The sequence below is a fragment of the Lepidochelys kempii genome, chromosome 2 (assembly GCF_965140265.1).
Source record: "Lepidochelys kempii isolate rLepKem1 chromosome 2, rLepKem1.hap2, whole genome shotgun sequence".
Lineage (NCBI taxonomy): Eukaryota > Metazoa > Chordata > Testudines > Cheloniidae > Lepidochelys > Lepidochelys kempii.
In genome coordinates this window covers 40,738,056-40,761,755 of record NC_133257.1, presented here as the reverse complement: position 1 = coordinate 40,761,755, position 23,700 = coordinate 40,738,056, and the positions used below count along the sequence as shown (strand labels likewise).

General features: G+C 43.3%; 1 protein-coding gene across 8 annotated transcripts in view; it reads right to left on the bottom strand.

Annotated features, from left to right (window-relative positions):
- Window positions 1–23,700, bottom strand: part of STK3 (serine/threonine kinase 3) — a 294,979-nt gene that overhangs the window by 128,133 nt on the left and 143,146 nt on the right. For all 8 annotated transcript variants that reach the window (XR_012157123.1, XR_012157124.1, XM_073330482.1 and 5 more), the window contains one exon: window positions 9,417–9,615. Coding sequence is in view for 6 of the 8 variants with exons in the window: in XM_073330482.1 (XP_073186583.1) it covers window positions 9,417–9,615 (199 nt within the window). In the remaining 2 variants the exon portion in view is untranslated. The remainder of the gene's footprint in view (window positions 1–9,416; window positions 9,616–23,700) is intronic.

Genomic DNA, 23,700 nt, shown 5'->3' with positions numbered 1-23,700 from the left:
CCATCAAATTAGGCCTGAATTAAGACGGGGAGTGGCTGGGTCACTACAAAAAGTAATTTTCCCTCTATTGATACTCATACCTTCTTGTCAACTGTTGGGAATGGGCCACGTCCACCCTGATTGAATTGGCCTCGTTAGCACTGAACCCCCACTTGGTAAGGCAACTCCCATCTTTTCATGTGCTGTATATTTATACCTACCTACTGTATTTTTCACTCCATGCATCTGACAAAGTGGATTATAGCCCACGGAAGCTTATGCCCAAATAAATTTGTTAGTCTCTAAGATGCCACAAGGACTCCTCGTTGTTTTTGCTAATACAGACTAACATAGCCACCCCTCTGAAACCTATCTCCTAGTCGAGTCCTCTCTGCTGTTGGAGAGGATGTCTCACATAGCTGAGGAGCATGCACTTTCTCAGTATGATGCCCATCCAAATACCATACCTGAAGGTACAGTGGTCATAGATTGCATCCTGTCATTGCATTGGGTCAGTAGATTGGGAAATATTGGGACAGTAATTGGTGGGTGAGACAACATGCACAGGCAGATTGGGGACCAGAACGGTCTGGGCCAGAACGGGAAGATCAAGGTGACTGTCACCCTGTCCTGCTGGATCTTGTGTAACACTCATGGCAGAAGCTTCAGTGGAGGGAACGCGATAAGCTAGGGCGCCTCTGGAACTATACTTGGCACTCTTATTGTTGGCCAGGGAAGTGAATAGATCTCTGGTTGGGGTGCCTCATCATCTGAAAATGTCGTGTAGCACTGTATCATGAAGTTCCCACTTGTCGTCGATTGCAAAGTGTCTGTGAGAACATTCTGTGTCCCCAAAAGGTAGGCTGCTGATAGGGTGATCCGATTTCTGATACACCAGTTCCAGAGGTGGACTGCTTCTGCACAAAGGAAGGCCAACCTTGTTCCCCTTTGCTTATTGATGTAGAAGGCCATCATAGTGTTGTCTGACATTATCAGGATGTGTTGAGAGCAGATGAATGGAAGAAAGGACTCGCCTTCCTTACTGCCTGTAATTTAAGGACATTGATGTGCATTCTGGACTCTTAAGATGTCCACATTCCTTATGGTGCCCCAATCTAGTAAGGGCATGTCATTAATGATGGTCTTGTCCGACGAGGAGGGAGAAAGGGACCCCCCCATGCATACATGATGAGGATTTGTCCACCACAGCAGGGAGGACAGTACCTTCGCAGGAACCATCAACATGAGGCCAATGGAATGATGGCTTGGGGAGTAAACCAACTGTAGCCACGCTTGAAGGCAGCGAAGGTGGAGTCATGTGGCCAAGTAGCGACAGACATGTCTTGACCATTACCTGAGGGTTGCTGGCGATGTGAACTATGATATTGTTCATGGACTGGAACCTGTCTGTGGGAAAGTTCACCCAAGTAGTGACAGAATTCAAGGTTACCCTGATGAAGTCCAAAGATCGCGCAGCGGTAAGAACAGATTTTTTTTTTTTTTATGTTTACGCTGACTCATAGTAAGGAAAGGAGACAGAGCATCATAGAGGTTGATATATAGGCTTCTTGGTGAGATTTGGCAGGAAGGAGCCAGTCCTGCAGGTGCGGGAAAATGAGGTGTCCATGATGCCCGACATGAGCTGCTACTAATGAAAATACCTTGGTAAAAGCTCTGGGGGCGGTAGCTATCCCAAAGGGTAGTACTCTGTATCGGAAATGGTCAAAGGCCACCATAAACCTGTGAAATTGCCTATGGGCAGGATAAATATCAATGTGAAAGTAAGTATCCTTCATATTAAGTGCCGCGAACTACGTGCCCTTTCCTAAAGATAGAATTATCGCTGCCAACCTGACCACGCAAAATTTGAGCTTGCAAATAATGTGGAAGAGGTGATGGAGGTCAAGGATTAGTGTCCACCAGCCCTTCTTCTTGGGAATGAGGAAGTAGATTGAATAAAAGCTTGTCCCCTAATAATGTTCTATTGCTCCTCACTGCAGTAAAGAATTCACCTCTTGAGTGAGAATACTGTTGTGAGAGTGGTCCCTGCAGGGAGATGGGGAGGTTTTTTTTTGGAGGAGATAGTGCTGCGATTGTATAGTGAGGGTGGATGACATTCAACACCCACTTGTCTGCTGTTATCACACTACAGGTGTCAAAAAAAAAAAAAAAAGAGTGCTAGACAACCCCTGCATGGAGTATTGGGTCAGGAGGTGTTGGGCTTAGTGATTCATGGCTCTCGAGCTTGTGTCAAAAATACCACTGGGTCAGGGGCTGAGATTGGAATATTGAGGCCAGTGAAGAGAATAGATGGAAGTGGGACTTTTGAGACGTCTGCTCCTTAAACAGTGGTTCATTGCATCTCTGATAGTAGAAGTGTCATGTCCTATATCTCGATGAAGTGGATTGGTGATGGAACTTCCTCTTAGGGGCAGGTGTGTATATACTCAGCGATCAAAGGGTAGCCCCAGAGTCCCTCAGGGTATGTAGGGACTCACCTATTTTCTGAATAAAGAGGTGAAATTCATCCAAGAGGAGGTCCAGGATGGTATTCCAGTCCTCCCTGAGGAACCCTGAGGCATGGAGCCAGGACTGCCTTTGCATCACACTAGCGGTTGTGGCAGCTCTAGAGGAAGTATTGGCCGCATTGATTGCAGCTGCATGGAAACTTTAAAAAAACCCCACCATAATAGAGTTAAATGTATACCGCAAATTAAAAACATAGTAAGAGGACCAAAAAAGTGCCACCAGGACTAAACAACAAAGCAAAAGAAGCAGTCAGAGGCAAAAAGGCATCCTTTAAAAATAGGAAGTTAATTCCTACTGAGGAAAATATAACGGAGCATAAACTCTGGCAAGTCTACTGTAAAAGTATCATTAGGCAGACAAAAAAAGAATTTGAAGAGCAACTAGCCAAAGATTCAAGAACCAATAGCAATTTTTTTTCAAGTACATCAGAAGCAGGAAGCCGGCTGAACAACCAGTGGGGCCCCTGGACAATAGAAGTGCTAAAGGAGCACTCAAAGAAAACACCAATGCGGAGAAATAAAATGAAGTCTTTGCATCAGTCTTCACTGCAGAGAATGTGAGGGAGATTCCCACACCTGAACCATTCTTTTTAGGTGACAAATCTGAGGAACTGTCCCAGATTCAGGTGTCATAAGAGGAAGTTTTGGAACAAATTGATAAATTAAACAGTAACTAGTCACCAGCACCAGAAGGTATTCACCCAAGAGTTCTGAATGAACTCAAAAATGAAATTACAGAACTGTGGTACGTAACCTGTCACTTAAATCAGCCTCTATACCAGATGATAGAGAATAGCTAATATGACACCAATTTTTAAAAAAGGTTCCAGGGGCGATCCCAGCAATTACAGGCCAGTTAGCCTAACTTCAGTACCAGGCAAATCAGTTGAAACTATAGTAAAGAACAGAATTATCAGACATACAGATGAACATGATTTGTTGGGGAAGAGTCAACATGGTTTTTGTAAAGGGAAATCATTCCTAACCTATCTATTCAAATTCTTTGACAGGGTCAACAAATAAGTGGACCAGGTGATCCAGTGGATATAAAGTACATAGACTTTCAGAAAGCCTTTGACAAGATCCCTCACCAAAGGCTCTTAGCAAAGTAAGCAGTCATGGAATAAGAGGAAAGGTCCTCTCGTGGATTGGTAACTGGTTAAAAGATAGGAAACAAAGAATTGGAATAAATGGTCAGTTTTCAGAATGGAGAGATGTAAATAGTGGTGTCCCCCAGAGGTCTGTAGTAGGACCACTACTGTTCAACATATTCATAAATGATATGGAAAAACAGGTAAACAGAGAGGTGGCAAAATTTGCAGATGATACAAAATTACTCAAGATAGTGAAGTCCAAAAGACTGAGAAGAGTTACAAAGGGATCTCACAAAACTGGATGTCTGGGCAACAAAATGGTAGATGGAATTCTATGTTGATAAATGGAAAGTAATGCACATTGGAAAATATTATTCCAACTATACATACAAAATGATGGGGTCTAAATTTGCTGTTACCACTCAAGAAAGAGATCTTGGAGGTCTATAAAATCTTGACTGATGTGGAGAAAGTGAATAAGGAAATGTTATTTATTCCTTCACATAATACAAGAACTAGGGGTCACACAATGAAATTAATAGACAGCAAGGTTTAAAACAAACAAAAGGAAGTACTTCTTCACACAACACACAGTCAACCTGTGGCACTCTTTGCCAAGGGATGTTGTGAAGGACAAAACTATAACAGAGATCAAAAAAGAACTAGATAAGTTCATCGAGAACGGCTATTAGCCAGGATGGGCAGGGATGCAACATCACGTTCTGAGTGTCCCTAGCCTCTGTTCACCAGAGTCTGGGAGTGGATGACTTGATGATTGCCTCTTCTGTTCTTTCCCTCTGAAGCACCTGGCATTGGCCACTGTAGGAAGACAGGACACTGGGCTAGATGAACCATTGGTCTGACCCTGTATGGCCGTTCTTATATAGATTAGAGGGTGGTTCTGGCTACTGACTTCCCTTACTCATTTCCTGACAGAGGAAAGTCCTGTCGTGGGAGGCTGTTGGCGAATTTGTCAAACTTGGCATAATATGATTTCCTGAAGTATGTCAACTGCTTGATAATTAGCTATCCTGAAATGAAGTCTGGAGGACCAGTAGATCTAAGCATTTACAATCCTTGTCTGTGGGAGTAGATCTGAGACATTGTTGCCTGGACCTTTCTGAAGTGGCCAGAAACACCACCAAGTTGGGAACTGGGTGAGAGAACAGGAATTCTGAATTCTTAGCCAGCACATAATAATGCCTCTCCACTCCTTTGGGGGTCGGGGTACAGGTGGCAGGGGTGTGCCACACGGTTCTAGCCAACTCCAGTATGGCCTCTGTGAGGGGGCTTTGAATACGATGCTGTGTTCTTTGGGACAACGCACTTCCTATAGCAGACATGATACTGGCGAGATGTCACCAAGTGAGGGCGTGCTGGTGAACTAAGCTAATTCCCAGGAGAGCCAGCAGGAGGTGTCACAGCGGTGAGTCAAACCCTGACACAGCCTCATTGACCAGGTGGGCTATTCTCATTAAGTCCAGAGGCATGGAAGATGTCCACGCACTTGTGTTAGGAGTCCTGAATCTTCTCTAGTGGCATCTGAAGTTCCCCAATGACTCTGCCGGTCCAGGAATTGCCGAAGTCATCGGGGGGGAGAGGGGATACTGAGGTCACCACTTCATCAGGCGATGGCAATGGTAATGTGGCTGGTTTCAAAGGAATTTCCAGAATTGGAGTGTAGTACTACTATTCCTCTATTGGACCTGGGGGCAAATTTGATGATTCCTTTGAAGAAGAGGCAGGTGGCACCTCCCTGGTGTATCGAATAGATTTTGAAGGGGGATGCTAGTCCCAGGGTCCCCAATAGGCCAGCAGCTGATCATAAGGGTCCCCAAGGTATGGGGTACAAGTGTCTCAGAGTCAGGTGAAGTCGCAGTTGATTCCAGGGCTGTGTGGGTTTCCTGGGAAATGAGTAAGGACAGTACAGGAGAAGCAGTTCCTCTGAGAGTTCTGAATCTCTTGAGGAGGAAAAGCCTGACTCAGTTTCCAATGGCAGTACCGCTGGTGCCACTGGAGAGGTCTGAGTTGTGAATGGGAGAGGAAAGGGGGGCCCATAAGCTCCGTCCCATAGGCAGGTTTCTCAGAGGAGATGTGAGTTCTACAGAAACAGAGGGTCCCGAAGGAGCAGGGGATTCTGGATTCAGGAAAGCAAAAATGTCCTGTGGTGTGGCTATGGATCTAGACCTTCCAGGTGTAAGGGAGACTTTTTCTGTTCAGGCCAGCAAAGATGATGGTATCTGGCAGTGGTCAGTCTTTACCGGCACTAAAGGGACCCAGGTCTTATGAGGAGCTGGGGGTGGTGATACCAACAGAGCACTGTCTGGAGCCAGCGGAGACCCATGTTTCTGTGCTTTCTTATCAAGGCCTATGGAACTTAGGATATACTAAGTCCTCATGGACTGAGCTGGTGGATTTGCTTGCAGGCACATCTGATTTCTTTGATGTGAAGTGGACATAGAGGAAGACTTAATCCCATGCTTATGAGAATGCTTCCCAACTAGGCCCTGCTGTGGTGTCTGTGGATTCTCTGGCACCAGAGTCAGACTTTGCAGCAGGTGGCTCACTCCTTGCTGATTCAGGCTGATGTACAGGTGGGGTTCCCCGGCCTGGGTCCATTTGGGATCTCATGGCCATCTCCATGAAATACTTACAGAAGCAAAGTGACAGGCTTCAGAGTAGCAGCCGTGTTAGTCTGTATCCACAAAAAGAAAATGAGTACTTGTGGCACCTTAGCGACTAACACATTTATTTGAGCATAAGCTTTTGTGAGCTACAGCTGATTTCATCGGATGCATGCGATGAAGTGAGCTGTAGCTCATAGAAGCAAAGTGTCTACCCTTCTTAGGTAAGATTGGAGGAAGGGTTGGCAACTACTGCACTGAGCTGCAATGTGAGCTTCTCCCAGGGAATAGAGGTTGCGTTGATAGTTGTTGCGAACCAAGAAGGATCATGGGCAGGAGACGCAGAGTTTGAAGCGTGGAGTTCTGGACAAAGTACAGTACCCGCATGGGGTACTGGGTTGTGGGGGGAATTCCCCGTAGCCTAATCTAATTCTAAAAGGTACTAAAACTATTAAAACGATTACATCTATACAAGTTAATAAGAACTATTAAAAGAACTATGAACTATTTATAACTGAATTAATATTGTTTTTCAGAATGACATCATAGCTGAGGATCCTAAAGTTTCCAACCATGTGATGGTGAGAAGGAACTGAAAAGGTGATTGACCCACCCTGCCTTTATCACCTCGGACCGAAGCACAAGGCGAGCCAGGGCACATACTTGGACACTACTTTCAAATTCTCTCACTCCAGGCACATGCGTAACCCAAAGTGGAATACAATAGGGACCATCACTCAGAGAAAAGGGCTCCTTGTGCCCTTTCCCTCCCTTACAAATGCACACAGGGGCTGGACACAATTTGACGCCAACTCTGTATATTCCAGTCGTGCCTATTCTCTTTTTCATGTATAATTTCTTTCCTAGAAAACCTTTGAACAGCCCCTCATAAAGCCCCATTAGACTTTTATTTCTCACTTTTTTTAATGGAAGTCTGTTGTACATTAATTATGGCATCCCGCAGAAACCTCTGAACATCATTTACATTCTTAAGGCTCCCTCCAGTCCACATTTCTTTCCAAGAGAGTGAAAGTTGCAGAGGATCTGCATTCTTCCCAAACAACACAGCTGACCCTATTCCTAGTAAGAAGCTCCTCTTTGAAAGTAGCTAAGTAATCTCCTTATTGGCACTGAGCAGTCTCCCAAGTCTTACCTTTCTCTGGATGGGTTGAGGTAGGGGTAAGAGTCACAGACAAAGTGACACAGGAATAACACTGCACTGCAGTTAGCCAGGGCAGGGGACCATGAAGTCCAGAGCTGCTGCTTGTTGGCTAACGATCCCAAAACAAAGCTGTCACCCAAGGAGAAGAATAATCATCATATTGTCCCAGAGATTCTATTCCCCCCTTTGCCCTTTAAAAGCTAGTGATCAGAGGCTCAGGAAGAACACAGAAGCCTAAAAAAGACTGTTGAAGAAGAGGAAGCTACCAGTAGAGTTAAGAATCCTTCTTGCCAACTGAAAGGTAAGCTTAGGCCATCACAGCTTGCTACTGGGATTACTTAATAACTAGGATTGCAGTAACTGTTGCAGGCTGCATGTCTCCAACAGTAGAGAAAGGATTTGAGCATGGATTAGGAATTGCAGCACATATGAGATTTATATAAACTCTCATTCCCCAAATAACTCCACAATTCCCAGCACAGATCTTGGGTGGTGTTTTTGGCTTTGCACACCACGCTGACCTGTCCTTTTGGCAGGCTGATCATCTGCATGCATGGATTTCTGAGTCTTAAAAGGTTTGGAAGGCCGCATATCAATCTTTTCTTGAAAAGAATCCTTACTTTGTAACATTTCTATCCACAAGAATTTACTCAGGATTTTCCTTTGCTCCCTTAAATTTGCTTTTTTTTTTATTATCTGGTACCTTTATACTTATTACTACTCTGTTCCAAAACATGTTAAATTTAATTAGTTCAGGACTGCTTGCACTAAGCCTCCCTATTATTCTCATAGTTTATAAAGCAAATACTGTTTCATCATCAGAACAAATTAAAACATGTACTAAATGTTTTATGGGGTTAATCCTCTTACCGAAACTCATCACTCATCAATAGGATTGTTTATGATCTTACATTTGAAGAGAAAAATAATCTCCAGACTACTATAGGCTACACCACAAATAAATAAAATGTAATCCTGCCTTGAATTTCAAACCAAGCTTGTATAAGTCACAACAGAAGTTTTTCCAATATACATCCAACTTCACATTTAATATAAAACACTCTACGCGCTTTCAATTGTTCATTTGTTATCTTATCATTCCTTTCAGTTTACCAGACTCTCGCTTTATTTTTTAGACTTAACAGAAGGTTTTTGCCCACTATAAATGATTCCTTGCATTCTGCCACAGTAGAATCCAAACCTTAGAAGTGTGGAATTCCACCTGCAAGATGCTGAGCAACTTCAACTGCTAGCGAAGTCATTTAATATATGTCTGAAGATACTGGAAGGTAAAAGTGCTCAGCACCTCACAGATTCACGTACTTATGGATGGTTTCGGATACTCTACTCAGGTTGAATTGTATCTTATTAAACAAGTAGTCCCTCTACAGATGTTCTTGTGGAGTGAAGGTGATACACAACATGAGTAAGGGTATCAGAATGTGTCATGAAGTCACTGTTTAACAAGTGCAGATTACAAAGATTGTATCATATTTTAAAATTTTGCTCTCTTAAAAAAAAACTACTAATTTTTCAGTTTTTCTACTCTTTTAGGGGGCGGTCCAAAGCCCTTTGAAGTCAACTGGGGAATCTGTCTGTCAATGAAAGATGACAATACTTAAATAAAATACGCTAATTGGCCCCAATATTTTCTGGATGTACAACACGAAAAAAAGCCTGCCCCAATCCTGTAACTGGATCTGTGCAGATAGACTGCAGCACCCATCAAAGTCCCTTTGAAGTCAACGGGCCCATACACAGGAACAGAGAATTCTTCTGCATGGATCCAATTTGAGGATCAGGATCTTATTAATTAGCTTTGGCTCATAATTACTACATTTCAGTTTAATTTAAAGAAATTCATCCAAACAAACATGGGACATGAGAGAAAAAACAAGATACAGTTTATAAGGACTACATAAAAGCAGTATATACAGGTGTTTAAATATTGATACCATAATGCTGTACACCCTTGTGCAATATGGAAAAATAATTCTTAATCAAAAGAGGAAATAAATAATTAACATACTTTTCATGGTCCCATCTTCTTCTTCTTCATCATCATCATCGCTATTTATCACCATAGTCCCTAAGTCTGATTCTAACATGGTACTGTTATGTTCTATCATTGTCTGGGCACTTTCACTCATTGTGCTTGTGGCCCTCATTGTGCCAGCACTCTCTGAATTAGTTTTCACCATGGTGTGAGAGTCCAGCTCGTCTTCTTCCTGCAAACAAATATTTATTAGGAATTATTTGCAGCAAAACATTTAAATGAACAAGTCAAAAGTTATTCGTTTAGGTGCCTTATTTTATTAATTTTGCAACTTCCGCTGACTTTTTTTCAATTACCTTTAATTTTTGTAGACCTCTGCCATGTTTAAAATGAGAAACTATAAAATATTGTTGTTTTCAAACAAGTGTCATGTCTACTAAGTTGGCCTTGCAATAGACCTCAAACAGGTATGTTGATTATCCTCCCCTAAATTCCAAGTCCAATTTTGTGTATAGTGTGCGACAGGATTAAGTTAAGTTTGAGAGTTAGAGGGTCCTTGAGAACTGTTTAAAGAGTCCACCTCAAAAAAAGAAGGGCCAACTTGGCTTATTTGTATGTATTTTTTAACCGCTTCTCATGATAAAAGGGCAAGAAGAAAACATGTTGATACTTTGTAGAAATATATCTGCTGAGCAGATGCTTCAACACTGTAGAAAAGAACTAATTCCAGCAAGGGCTACAATAGCATTTTCAATCAGTGGCAGTAATGTGCCAGGAATGTAAAACAGGGAACTGATGATAATCCAGTTTATGAATCATAAAATCCATATGGAATACAAATATTTGAAAACACTATTAGGAAATCCTACTCCTTTTGTGAAGTCAGATTTAGAATATGTGAACATCACAGCAATTTAAAGAATAACATGGTGTACTGTGCATTAAGTTCCATTACATTGGTAAAATCTACTACCCAAAGAAAATCTAAGAAATCAAATATGCTTCTTGTTGATTATCCAGAAAAATACCTGTTAATGCAAAGACTCTAATTTCAAGCATTTCTTTTTAAATGCTAATACTATCCTTTGATTTTTAGTCCTCCTTGGGGAAAATATAAATCAGTCAAATATGCCTATTTTGCCTATGTCATGGCATAACCTAATTTGAGTTCAGGAATAGTCACCACAGAACAATCCCGAATGAGGGAGCCAAATAGCATTAATTAGAGCTATACAAGTCAACATAAGGGACTGTCCTGCGAACATGTTTTTTCCTGAGAAGAGAAAAATATTATTTGTTAGGCACAGATAATGGGTATGGTGCTGCATATGACAAAGTAAAACAAAGTTAAGTTTTCAAAAAAAGAAATTGTATTTATAAATGGAAGAAGAAAACAAATAATATTCTGCCCACAGAACTACGTTCTGTGTTTGTACAGTGTCTCGCTCAATAGAGTACTGAGCCGCATCTTTATGGACCAGCCCCTTTATCCTTTATGACTGCCACCATGTTAACTTTCCTCCCAGCTATGATAGCAGAATATAGGCAATCATGTTACATTCTAACACTTATCTAGTAAAAGGCTAGCATGGGCTGACAGAGAGAGTTTTTGTTAGCGATCCTATCACCCTGTCATCTGAAGATGAACTACTCTAAAGTAAGCAAATCTCCAGTTTCAGAAGTTCATCTCATTCCAATTCTGAGCCTCCTGCTAACATTGCAATGTGTTGCAGCCATAGTACTAACCCATATAATTGTGATTTAGACATAAATTCTAGCGTAAATGTAAAGAAAACAAATATTTCTTGAGGACAAAAAAAATTCTAAAACTTTGTTTTTTTAAATAAAAGTACTTCACTTGTTTTCTTTTAAAAAATTTTCTTAAGTGTAACCTACATTCCATAATAGCATCTTTATTCCTCTGCCTTCAACAATTTGCGGTATTCCCAAATATACGGAAAATTTACAGCAACAGCATTAGACAGAGCATGCCAGTATACAGATAAGAATATTTTAATAGTGTTCCTCCTGGTGGTAAAAATAAGAAGCTAAAGTTAACTCCCACTGAAATAATTTTGTCTACAGGTTACCTAAAGATTTTTTCCTTCTCAACTAAGCCCTGGTCTACACTACGGGGTTAGGTTGAATCTAGCTGCATAAGGTGACCTTTAAAATTAATGCGTCTACACAACCAACCCTGTTCCGTCGACCTAAAGGGCTCTTAAAATCGACTTCTGTACTCCTCCCCGGCGAGGGGAGGAGCGCTAAAATCAACCTTGCTGGGTCAAATTTGGGGCAGTGCAGACACAATTAGACGGTATTGGCCGCTCCAATGTGACCACTCTGGACAGAACTTTGAACTCCGATGCACTAGCCAAGTACACAGGAAAAGCCCTGGGTAATTTTGAATTTCATTTCGTGTTTGGTCAGCGTGGCAAGCTCAGCAGCACAGGTAACCATGCAGTCCCCCCAGAATCACAAACGAGCTCCAGCATGGACCGAAAGGGAGACACTGGATCTGGTTGCTGTATGGGGAGAAGAATCTGTGCAGGCCAAACTCCGATCAAAAAGAAGAAATGCTAATATATATACCAAAATCGCACAGGGCATGGTGGAGAGAGCCTACAACAGGGACACACAGCAGTGCCGCGTGAAAGTTAAGGAGCTCAGGCAAGCCTACCAAAAGACAAAGGAGGCAAACGGTCACTCCGGATCAGAGCCCCATACATGCCACTTCTATGATGAGCTGCATGGCATTCTAGGGGGAACCCTACCACTACCCCACCACTGTACATGGACACCTGCAAGGGGGAAGTCTCACGCAACAGGGAGGAGGATTTTGTGGAGGAGGAGGAGGAGGAGAATGCGCAGGAGGCAAGCGGTGAATCCATTCTCCCCGGCAGCCAGGACCTTTTCATCACCCTGGAGCCAATACCCTCCCAAAGCAGGATCCCTGACCCTGAAGCCGGAGAAGGCAGCTCTGGTGAGTGCACATTTGTAACTACAATACAGGGTTTAAAAGCAATAGTGTTTAATGTTTGATTTGCCCTGAAGAATTGGGATGCATTTGCGGCCAGTACAGCTACTGGAAAAGTCTGTTAACATGTCTGGGGATGGAGCCCTCCTCGAGGTACTCTGAAAGTCTTTGCAGAAGGTTTCTGGGGAGGCCTGCCTTATTTCGTCCTCAATGGTAGGACACTTTACGATGCCAAGCCAGTAGCAAGTAGTCTGGAATCATTGCAGCACAAAGCATGGCAGCAAATGGTCCTGGGTTTTGGTCGCATTCAAGCAACATTCGGTCTTTATCTTTCTGTGTTAGCCTCAGGAGAGTGATATCATTCATGGTCACCTGGTTGAAACAGGGAAATTTTTGTAAGAGAACAATAAAAAGACCCCATTCATGCTGGGTTGTTTGTGCTTGGCTAACATGTTTTCTGAGCTTATGCAGTCCTCCCGCACTGATAGAGCACAGCTTAATGCATGGAGGCATTCAGTGGCAGAGGCCAGGAAAGCATTAAGTGAGTGTGAAAAGCAGAGGCAGGAGGCGATGTTGAGGCTAATGGGGGAGCAAATGGACATGATGAAGTGTCTGTTGGAGCCGCAGGAAAGCCAACAAGAACACAGTCCCCCCCACTGCATCCATTGTATAATCACCTGCCCTCCTCCCCAAGTTCCATATCCTCCTCACCCAGATGCCCAAGAATGCGGGGGGGGGAGGGGGGGGCGGAGAGGCTCCAGGAACCCAGCCACTCCACTCCAGAGGACGGCCCAAGCAACAGAAGGCTGTCATTCAAACAGTGTGGATTTGTAGTGTGGCTACAATAAGCAGTGTAGCCTTGTCCTTCCTTCCTCCCGCACCCCACCCCACCCAGGCTACCTTGCCAGTTATCTCACTTTTTTTCTTAAATTAATAAAGAAAGAATGCATTGTTTCAAAACAATAGTTACTTTATTTCCTTTGCCAGCTGTGATCGAAGGGGGGAGAGTGCTTGGTTTACAGGGAATTAAAATCAACAAAGGGGGCGGGTTTGCAGCAAGGAGAAACACACACAACTGTCACACCATAGCCTGGCCAGTCATGAAACTGGTTTTCAAAGCCTCTCTGATGCACAGCATGCTTAGCTGTGCTCTTCTAATCACCCTGGTGTCTGGCTGCTCAAAATCGGCCACCAAGCGATTTGCCTCAACCTCCCATCCTGCCATAAACGTCTCCCCCTTACTCTCACAGATATTATGGAGCACACAGCAAGCTGCAATGACAATAGGAATGTTGGTTGCGCTGAGGTTTAACCTAGTCAGCAAACAGCACCAGCGAGCTTTTAAACATCCAAAGGCACATTCTACCACCATTCTGCACTTGTTCAGCCTATAGTTGAACTGCTCCTACTGTCCAGGCTGCCTATGTACGGCTTCATGAGCTATGAGAGCAAGGGGTAGGCTGGGTCCCCAAGGATAACTATTGGCATTTCAACATCCCCAACAGTCATTTTCTGGTCTGGGAAGTAAGTCCCTTCTTGCAACTGCTCGAACAGCCTGGAGTTCCTAAAGATGTGAGCGTCATGCACCTTTCCCGGCCATCCCACGTTGATGTCAGTGAAACGTCTGATGTGATCCACCAGTGCTTGTAGCACCATTGAGAAGTAACCCTTGCAGTTTATATACTGGTTGGCAAGGTGGTCCGGTGCCAAGATAGGGATATGCGTTCCGTCTATCGCCCCACCACAGTTAGGGAACCCCATTGCAGCAAAGCCATCCACTATGACCTGCACATTTCCCATAGTCACTACCCTTGATAGCAGAATGTCAGTGATTGCACTGGCTACTTGGACCACAGCAGTCCCCACAGTAGACTTGCCCACTCCAAATTGATCCAGTAGCAGTCAGGTGTTGCAAGCTTCCAGAGGGCTATCACCACTCGCTTCTCAACTGTCAGGGCAGCTCTTATCTTCGTATTCCTGCACTTCAGGGTGGGAGAAAGCAACTCAAAGTTCAAGGAAAGTGGCCTTGGCATGCGAAAGTTTCGCAGCCACTGTGAATCATCCCATACCTGCAACTCTATGTGGTCCCACCAGTCTGTGCTTGTTTCCCGGGCCCAGAATCGGCGTTTCACTGTATCAACCAGCCCCACTGCCGCCATAATGTCCCAATTGCCACAGCCCGTGCTTTCAGGAATGTCTGTGTCCATGTCCGCATCACATTCGTCCTCGTGCTGGTGGTCTCTTAGCCAGGTTCTGCACATACTCCAAGATAATGCGCGAGGTGTTTACAATGCTCACAACAGCAACAGTGAGCTGAGCGGGCTCCATGCTTGCTGTGGTATGGCGTCTGCACAGGTAACCCAGAAAAAAAGGTGCAAAACGATTGTCTGCCATTCCTCTCACCAAGGGAGGGGAGACTAACGACATGTACCCAAAACCACCCTCGACAATGTTTTTGCCCCATCAGGCATTGGGAGCTTAACCCAGAATTCCAACAGGCCATGGAGACTGCGGGAACTGTGGGATAGCTACCCATAGTGCACTGCTCCATAAGTCGATGGTAGCCACGGTACTGAGGACACACTCAACTGACTTAATGTGCTTAGTGTGGACATACACAATTGACTGTATAAAATTGACCCAATTTCGTAGTGCAGACATACCCTAAGTTACTTAGAATGTATGCTCTTTGGGTCAGGAACTGTCTTTTTGTTCTGTGTTTGCACAGTGCCTAGCACAATGGGGTGCTGCTTCTTGATTGGTCCTTAGACATTATTGCAATACATATAAAGAAGGAAAAAGAAAAGCTTATCTATGTAGAACGTAGATAAATTAACTACATTGTTCATTAAGGTAATGTACATTCTGGGTGAGCCCAAAGTAGCCAGATTCACTATTCCCTCTTCACTCTTTTTGATCCAAATTTACACTTTGAGTGTAGATGTAGTGCTATTTATTCTTGTAAATGTTGCAAACAAGATTTTCCTCTCGTATCCAGATTAGCCTCTGCAGTTAAGGTGAGGCTTATTAATTTGCCAGAGCAATATTAATAGCAGTACCTAATATTTGAACCTTTAAACCTAATATAACTGGAAACAGTCTAATCAGTGTAAAACATCCAAACATATATATATACATACATTAATCATGTTTATTACGACAGTGCCTAAGGACCGATGAAAAATGGGGTCCCTCTGTGCAAGGCTGTATAAACACAGAGTAACAGACTGTCCCTGCCCTGAAGAGCTTACAGTCTAAGCAGACAAGACAGACACAGGGTGGGAGAAGAAGTATAACTCACATGCAGAGGGAACGATGTGATGGCAGCAAATGTCATCTTGGTTCTACAGTATATTTATTTGATGGGTTTAGTTAGGAGTTGATAAGCTAAATGGAAAGAAAAATGAATGGAGATGAGACACCAAAGGGAAGGGGGAGTGAAGGGAACAGGGTAGAGAAGAGGTTAAGAGGTCCAGGTGTGGTGAAGCTCTGGTGAACAGATTGTGAGGGAAGGAGATGGTTGGAAAAAACAGCCAATCAGCACACGGCGGAGAAAGTCCTGTCAAGACCATAGGAAGTTCCCTGAATGTCCAAAGGGCCCCAGCTTTGGCTGCTTCTGCAGCTGCTCTTACTGGCTGAAGAATCTGTTTTAAACTTTGTTTAAAACTTTATTTTAACATTTTTAATTTAAAAAATTATTATGCTGGAACAACTGAGTAACATCAACAATAAGCCTGGCAACAGGAAATAAAGTCATTAATTTCCATGTCACCAGTTCAAATGGGAAATAGTGACTGAAAGTCATTACCATTTTACAGAGGTTTACCGGGTGGTTGCTACCTAATACCTAGCACAGCATAAAAGCCTCACTACCACTAATTGTCAGTCTCTGAAGGAACCAAGGATTGAATGACCAAGAAGATTTAACAACCATTTTGGCCTCAAAAGCGCTTTCTCCAAGTCAGAGTTGATGCAGGGTTCTCCAGGACAGTGGTATGAAATTTCTACTGCTGCTGCCCGTAGTGTTTAAAAAAACCTATTTTGAGGATTAAACCAGGTCATCAGTTTCCAGGGTTGTCATTCCAGCCGTTTTCACAGATATCGAAGATGTAAGTAATAGCTTAGTAGACCTAAGGTGCTCTGAATAAGCCACTTAAATCTACTGGATGTTTTTATAAAGTTATATCAGTACATGTTTACACAACAGATGGAAATAATTTCTGAGTATTGGTTACAATCTATAATTAACTCTTCATGAACATTTCGGGGGAACTTTGGCTCTACTATTTAAAAATATGAAGTGACAAAATATGACAAATTTAAAATAGCAAGGATGGTAAGTGTTAAGGATGACACTTCATCCTCAGACCTTTCCTCATGAACAGATAACAATAGAGAAAGGATGGAGTAAAATGACAGTCGAATAAGGAATAGCAGATTACTACTTTTTTATAGATGAATGTAACCGACTCTTAAGTTTGTACTTGGTTGTATTTGGGGTATATCAGAAATACCAACATAATTATATGTGAGAAAGGGATATTTAACTTATTCTGGTATGATATAGCACTGTCAATTGTAGAAACTGGGTTTAACTGCAGACTTTTTCAATATCCTGTGGCACTACATGGCTGTCATTTTAGATCCTCATCTCTCTACCAAAGCTTAGATAAGGATTTTATAACCAAAATAAAGCTTTTACGCATGAAAGGTGGCCACAGGGACCTGCTTATCAGGACAGGTAACCCAAAGTGACAACAATGAAAAGCATGTGCAAGACTTCACAAACTACACAGTTGCAGAAAAGATATTACAAGGCTCTGCAAGTCCTTACAAAATGTTAAAACATTCTCAAAGAGGAGATAATGTTGTAACTCATACAGTATGCAAGATCAAGTATGACTGAGTTTAAGAATTGTAGAATTAATTAGAGCTTCCCTTTTTACAAATTTTGTAAACAGACAACAGAAAGTCAAGGGATTAAGATTGCTATTGACTTGTAGAAATGCAATAAAACAAATAGCTTGCCTCTAAAATTCCTTAACTATACACTTTGTATATTAAAATAAAAAACGCTAGATGGCACCAAAGACAGCTAACTAGACTTCAGTACATTAAGTGAAGATTTACATGCTGACAAAATTTAATATCCTATAAAATAATTTCATTTACTATTAACACCTCATCATCACCTTGGAAAAATGTGGTTGTAGACTCAGCTATCTTTTGGAAAAAGCACTGTAGTAGCTTCATAAAACACATAATATACTTTGGGAAAGTATGAGGATCTGAAAAAGTTCCATAACATCTATAAAGCCTGATTCAGCAGACCACTTAACCGTGTGCTTAATTTTAAGCACAGGCTTAAATCTACTCCTGAACAGTCAAAAGCGGAAGTTACCTTGTGGTAATTGAAGGTTCTTCAAGATGTGTGGTCCCTATCTGCAGTCCACACTGTGAGTGTGTGAATGCCCTCCATACGCCTGGAGTCAGTGTCTGTTGGTCCACGTGTGCGCCCTTGCCTTCTTCATGCTTCCAACTGAAGGCATAAAGGGACAGAGCTGACCGACCATCTCCCCAGTTCCCTCTCTATCCCAAATCCAGTAAAGAGCTGAAGCAGAGGGGGAGGAGGGTGGGTAGTGGAATACACCCAGAGACCACAAAAGAACCTCCAGTTCCCACAAGGTAAGTAACTTCCTCTTGTTTGAGCACTGGTACCTGTGTGTATTTCACTGTGGGTGACTGAGAAGCAGTACTCAAGTAGGAGCAGGATGTGAGGATGCAGATGGCAGAACCGTTTGGAGAACCGCTGTCCCACAGGATGAGTCAGCAGATGAATTCTGCACTAGAGCATAATGTCTCATGAACACGTGGCTGGAACTCCACTTAGTGGCTCTGCTAATATCCAGTAAAGGTACTTCCTGAAGCCATACAACTCTTGCAAAATGAGCCCTCTCCCTAGATGCAATAACTGGCAACAAAACAGGATACAAACCAAGATCCACCTAGAGATCTTCTCAGAGCATACAGGTTGACTTTGGACTCATTCTGTTATACTGAAAAACAATCTAGGTGATTTTTCATTGGTTTTGTCCTTTGCAAGTAAAAGGAGAGAGCTCATTGTATATCGAGAGAGTGAAATATCTTCTTCTGATGCATGCAGTTTCAGAAAAAATGAAAAATGGAAGCTACTAGATCGCATGCCCTGATTCTCATGGGTGACTTTAATTTTCCTGATATCTGCTGGGAGAGCAATACAGCGGTGCATAGACAATCCAGGAAGTTTTTGGAAAGCGTAGGGGACAATTTCCTGGCGCAAGTGCTAGAGGAGCCAACTAGGGGGGGTGCTTTTCTTGACCTGCTGCTCACAAACCGGGTAGAATTAGTGGGGGAAGCAAAAGTGGATGGGAATCTGGGAGGCAGTGACCATGAGTTGGTTGAGTTCAGGATCCTGACGCAGGGAACAAAGGTAAGCAGCAGGATACGGACCCTGGACTTCAGGAAAGCAGACTTCGACTCCCTCAGGGAACGGATGGCCAGGATCCCCTGGGGGACTAACTTGAAGGGGAAAGGAGTCCAGGAGAGCTGGCTGTATTTCAAGGAATCCCTGTTGAGGTTACAGGGACAAACCATCCCGATGAGTCGAAAGAATAGTAAATATGGCAGGCGACCAACTTGGCTTAATGGTGAAATCCTAGCGGATCTTAAACATAAAAAAGAAGCTTACAAGAAGTGGAAGGTTGGACATATGACCAGGGAAGAGTATAAAAATATTGCTCGGGCATGTAGGAATGTTATCAGGAGGGCCAAATCGCACCTGGAGCTGCAGCTAGCCAGAGATGTCAAGAGTAACAAGAAGGGTTTCTTCAGGTATGTTGGCAACAAGAAGAAAGCCAAGGAATGTGTGGGCCCCTTACTGAATGAGGGAGGCAACCTAGTGACAGAGGATGTGGAAAAAGCTAATGTACTCAATGCTTTTTTTGCCTCTGTTTTCACTAACAAGGTCAGCTCCCAGACTGCTGCGCTGGGCATCACAAAATGCGGAAGAGATGGCCAGCCCTCTGTGGAGATAGAGGCGGTTAGGGACTATTTAGAAAAGCTGGACGTGCACAAGTCCATGGGGCCGGACGAGTTGCATCCGAGAGTGCTGAAGGAATTGGCGGCTGTGATTGCAGAGCCACTGGCCATTATCTTTGAAAACTCGTGGCGAACCGGGGAAGTCCCGGATGACTGGAAAAAGGCTAATGTAGTGCCAATCTTTAAAAAAGGGAAGAAGGAAGATCCTGGGAACTACAGGCCAGTCAGCCTCACCTCAGTCCCTGGAAAAATCATGGAGCAGGTCCTCAAAGAATCAATCCTGAAGCACTTGCATGAGAGGAAAGTGATCAGGAACAGCCAGCATGGATTCACCAAGGGAAGGTCATGCCTGACTAATCTAATCGCCTTTTATGATGAGATTACTGGTTCTGTGGATGAAGGGAAAGCAGTGGATGTATTGTTTCTTGACTTTAGCAAAGCTTTTGACACGGTCTCCCATAGTATTCTTGTCAGCAAGTTAAGGAAGTATGGGCTGGATGAATGCACCATAAGGTGGGTAGAAAGCTGGCTAAATTGTCGGGCTCAACGGGTAGTGATCAATGGCTCCATGTCTAGTTGGCAGCCGGTATCAAGTGGAGTGCCCCAGGGGTCGGTCCTGGGGCCGGTTTTATTCAATATCTTCATAAATGATCTGGAGGATGGTGTGGATTGCACTCTCAGCAAATTTGCGGATGATACTAAACTGGGAGGAGTGGTAGATACGCTGGAGGGGAGGGATAGGATACAGAAGGACCTAGACCAATTGGAAGATTGGGCCAAAAGGAATCTGATGAGGTTCAATAAGGATAAGTGCAGGGTCCTGCACTTAGGACGGAAGAACCCAATGCACAGCTACAGACTAGGGACCGAATGGCTAGGCAGCAGTTCTGCAGAAAAGGACCTGGGGTGACAGTGGACGAGAAGCTGGATATGAGTCAGCAGTGTGCCCTTGTTGCCAAGAAGGCCAATGGCATTTTGGGATGTATAAGTAGGGGCATAGCGAGCAGATCGAGGGACGTGATCGTTACCCTCTATTCGACATTGGTGAGGCCTCATCTGGAGTACTGTGTCCAGTTTTGGGCCCCACACTTCAAGAAGGATGTGGATAAATTGGAGAGAGTCCAGCGAAGGGCAACAAAAATGATTAGGGGACTGGAACACATGAGTTATGAGGAGAGGCTGAGGGAGCTGGGATTGTTTAGCCTGCAGAAGAGAAGAATGAGGGGGGATTTGATAGCTGCTTTCAACTACCTGAAAGGGGGTTCCAAAGAGGATGGCTCTAGACTGTTCTCAATGGTAGCAGATGACAGAACGAGGAGTAATGGTCTCAAGTTGCAGTGGGGGAGGTTTAGATTGGATATTAGGAAAAACTTTTTCACTAAGAGGGTGGTGAAACACTGGAATGCGTTACCTAGGGAGGTGGTAGAATCTCCTTCCTTAGAGGTTTTTAAGGTCAGGCTTGACAAAGCCCTGGCTGGGATGATTTAACTGGGAATTGGTCCTGCTTTGAGCAGGGGGTTGGACTAGATGACCTTCTGGGGTCCCTTCCAACCCTGATATTCTATGATTCTATGAAAGTAAGTGGACTGATTGCTTTATGAGAAATGCCGAAACTACTTTGGGGTGAATTTCAGATGTAGTCGTACAGATTTTGTCCTTATGGAATTTAATGTATGGTGGATCTGCCATTAATGCTCCCAGCTCACCCACTATTTTGGTTTAAGTGATGGCCACAAGGAATACAACTTTCATTGATAAGTGAGAATGGAACATGTAACTAATGAGGCTTAGTGAGTGCCAAAAGTACAAGATTTAAGTCCCAATGATCAGTAGTTTCCTTACTGGTGGGAACATTCTGATTAGGCCTTTTAAGAATCTGCTAGTAAATGGGTGAGTAAAAACTGATGGATGGCATGCACGGATTGCTGCCAAGTGGACTTATATAGAACTGAGGGAAAGCCCAGCTGTTGAAAGAAAATAGTCCAAAATGAGGGTAGTATCTGCTGACTCAGGAGATATATGATTTTGCTGTGCCCAGATGAAACAACGCTTCCACTTTGCTGAGGAGCATTTTCTACTGGAGTCAGCTCTGCTATTATTAAGGATGATTTGTATGGCTTCAGAGCAGAAACATTCTAACGTTGATGCCCAATCAAAAAACAGGCCATGAGATGAAGCACTTCAGGTTTAGGATTGTCATAAATATAAAGGGAAGGGTAACTACCTTTCTGTATACAGTGCTATAAAATCCCTCCTGGCCAGAGGCAACATCCTGTTACCAGTAAAGGGTTAAGAAGCTCAGCTAACCTGGCTGGCACCTGACCCAAAGGACCAATAAGGGAACAAGATACTTTCAAATATTGGGGGCGGAGGGGGGGGTGGAAAGGGTTTTGTTTGTGCTCTTTGTTTACGTGTTTATTCTCTCTTGGGACTGAGAGAGGCCAGACAGAAATCCATCTTCTCCAACACTTCCTAATCCAAGTCTCCAACATTGCAATCAATATAGGTAAACCAGGCAAGGCAGATTAGTTTATCTTTCTCCTCCATAGCTCTCTTGTGGGCAGCTTCCTCTGCCTCCACCCTGACTTTTTTTTGCCTCCACCTCCAAGTGCCTTAAGGCCATCTATCTATCATGCTCTTTTTGTTTCTCTTCAGCTTCGAATCTGGCCAGCTCTAGTCTATTAGCTGCTTCACTGATAGTAATTTTCCTGCTTTCTTGTGCTTAACTCTAGCTATACTGGAGAGTTAGGAAAAAAAAAAAAAACTTGTGAATTTCCCTGCAGGAGGTTAACTGCCCTCCCTTTAGGTAGAGAAAACTACAGCTCAAAAAGAAAAATCCCTTTGTAAAAAAACTAACACCTCTGTCTCCAGGAAATAGACAGAAAACCCCCTAGCTGCTCTCAGCTTAAAAAAACCCTCTTCCAGTCTCTGCTTTTGGTTCAAAATGATCTCTGGTTCAAAATGATCACACCGCTCTACCACCATGTCAGGGTTTCTTCCCCACTCTGAACTCTAGGGTACAGATGTGGGGACCCGCATGAAAGACCCCCTAAGCTTATTCTTACCAGCTTAGGTTAAAAACTTCCCCAAGGAACAAACTTTGCCTTGTTCTTGAACAATATGCTGCCACCACCAAGCGTTTTAAACAAAGAACAGGGAAAGAGACCACTTGGAGATGTCTTCCCCCAAAATATCCCCCCAAGCCCTACACTTCCTGGGGAAGGCTTGATAATAATCCTCACCAATTTGTACAGGTGAACACAGACCCAAACCCTTGGATCTTAAGAACAATGAAAAATCAATCAGGTTCTTAAAAGAAGAATTTTAATTAAAGAAAAAGTAAAAGAATCACCTGTGTAAAATCAGGATGGAAAATACTTTACAGGGTATTCGGATTCAAAACACAGAGGATCCCTCTCTGGGCAAAACCTTAAAGTTATAGGAAACAGGAATAAACCTCCCTCTTAACACAGGGAAAATTCACATAAAACAAAAGATAAGCCAGGCAAGGCAGATTAGTTTATCTATACTGGTTACAATATTGGAGACTTGGATTAGGGTGGGTTGGAGAAGATGGATTTCTGTCTGGCCACTCTCAGTCCCAAGAGAGAACAAACACAAACAAAGAGCACAAACAAAACCCTCCCCTCCCTCTCCCCGCAAGATTTGAAAGTATCTTGTTCAATTATTGGTCCTTTGGGTCAGGTGCCAGACAGCTTAGCTGAGCTTCTTAACCCTTTACTGGTAACAGGATGTTGCCTCTGGCCAGGAGGGACTTTATAGCACTGTATACAAAAAGGTGGTTACCCTTCCCATTATATTTATGACAAGGATGCTTGATGCTTTTCTCCTGGGTATTTTCTAGGCTGGAGTTTCCTTGCCTCACGGGTATGGCTAGCCGTAACATGTGCCTTTCTGAGATAGTGCAAATAGCACTGGTGGTCATTGCTGACCAAGAAGAAAAGGGAGTAAGAGACAATTTTGAAGGCTGGAGACTTGGGCACAGTCCAATACCCATAACGGTGAATGGGGGGGGTATCTATCTAATTGGAAAACTCTGCTGAAAGGCAACCATAAAGAACTATATACAAATGGCATTAAGGCAAACTTTGAAATATTTACAGATTAGAGAAATCAAAGGAAAGGTCCAGATACTGGAGGTTCTAATCCAGGCCATGCAGTGGCAAAAAGGAAATAGAGAGACATTTGGGCCATTCCAGCCCTTTATGCCTTCTGTTGGAAGCACAAGGAAGGCAAAGGCAC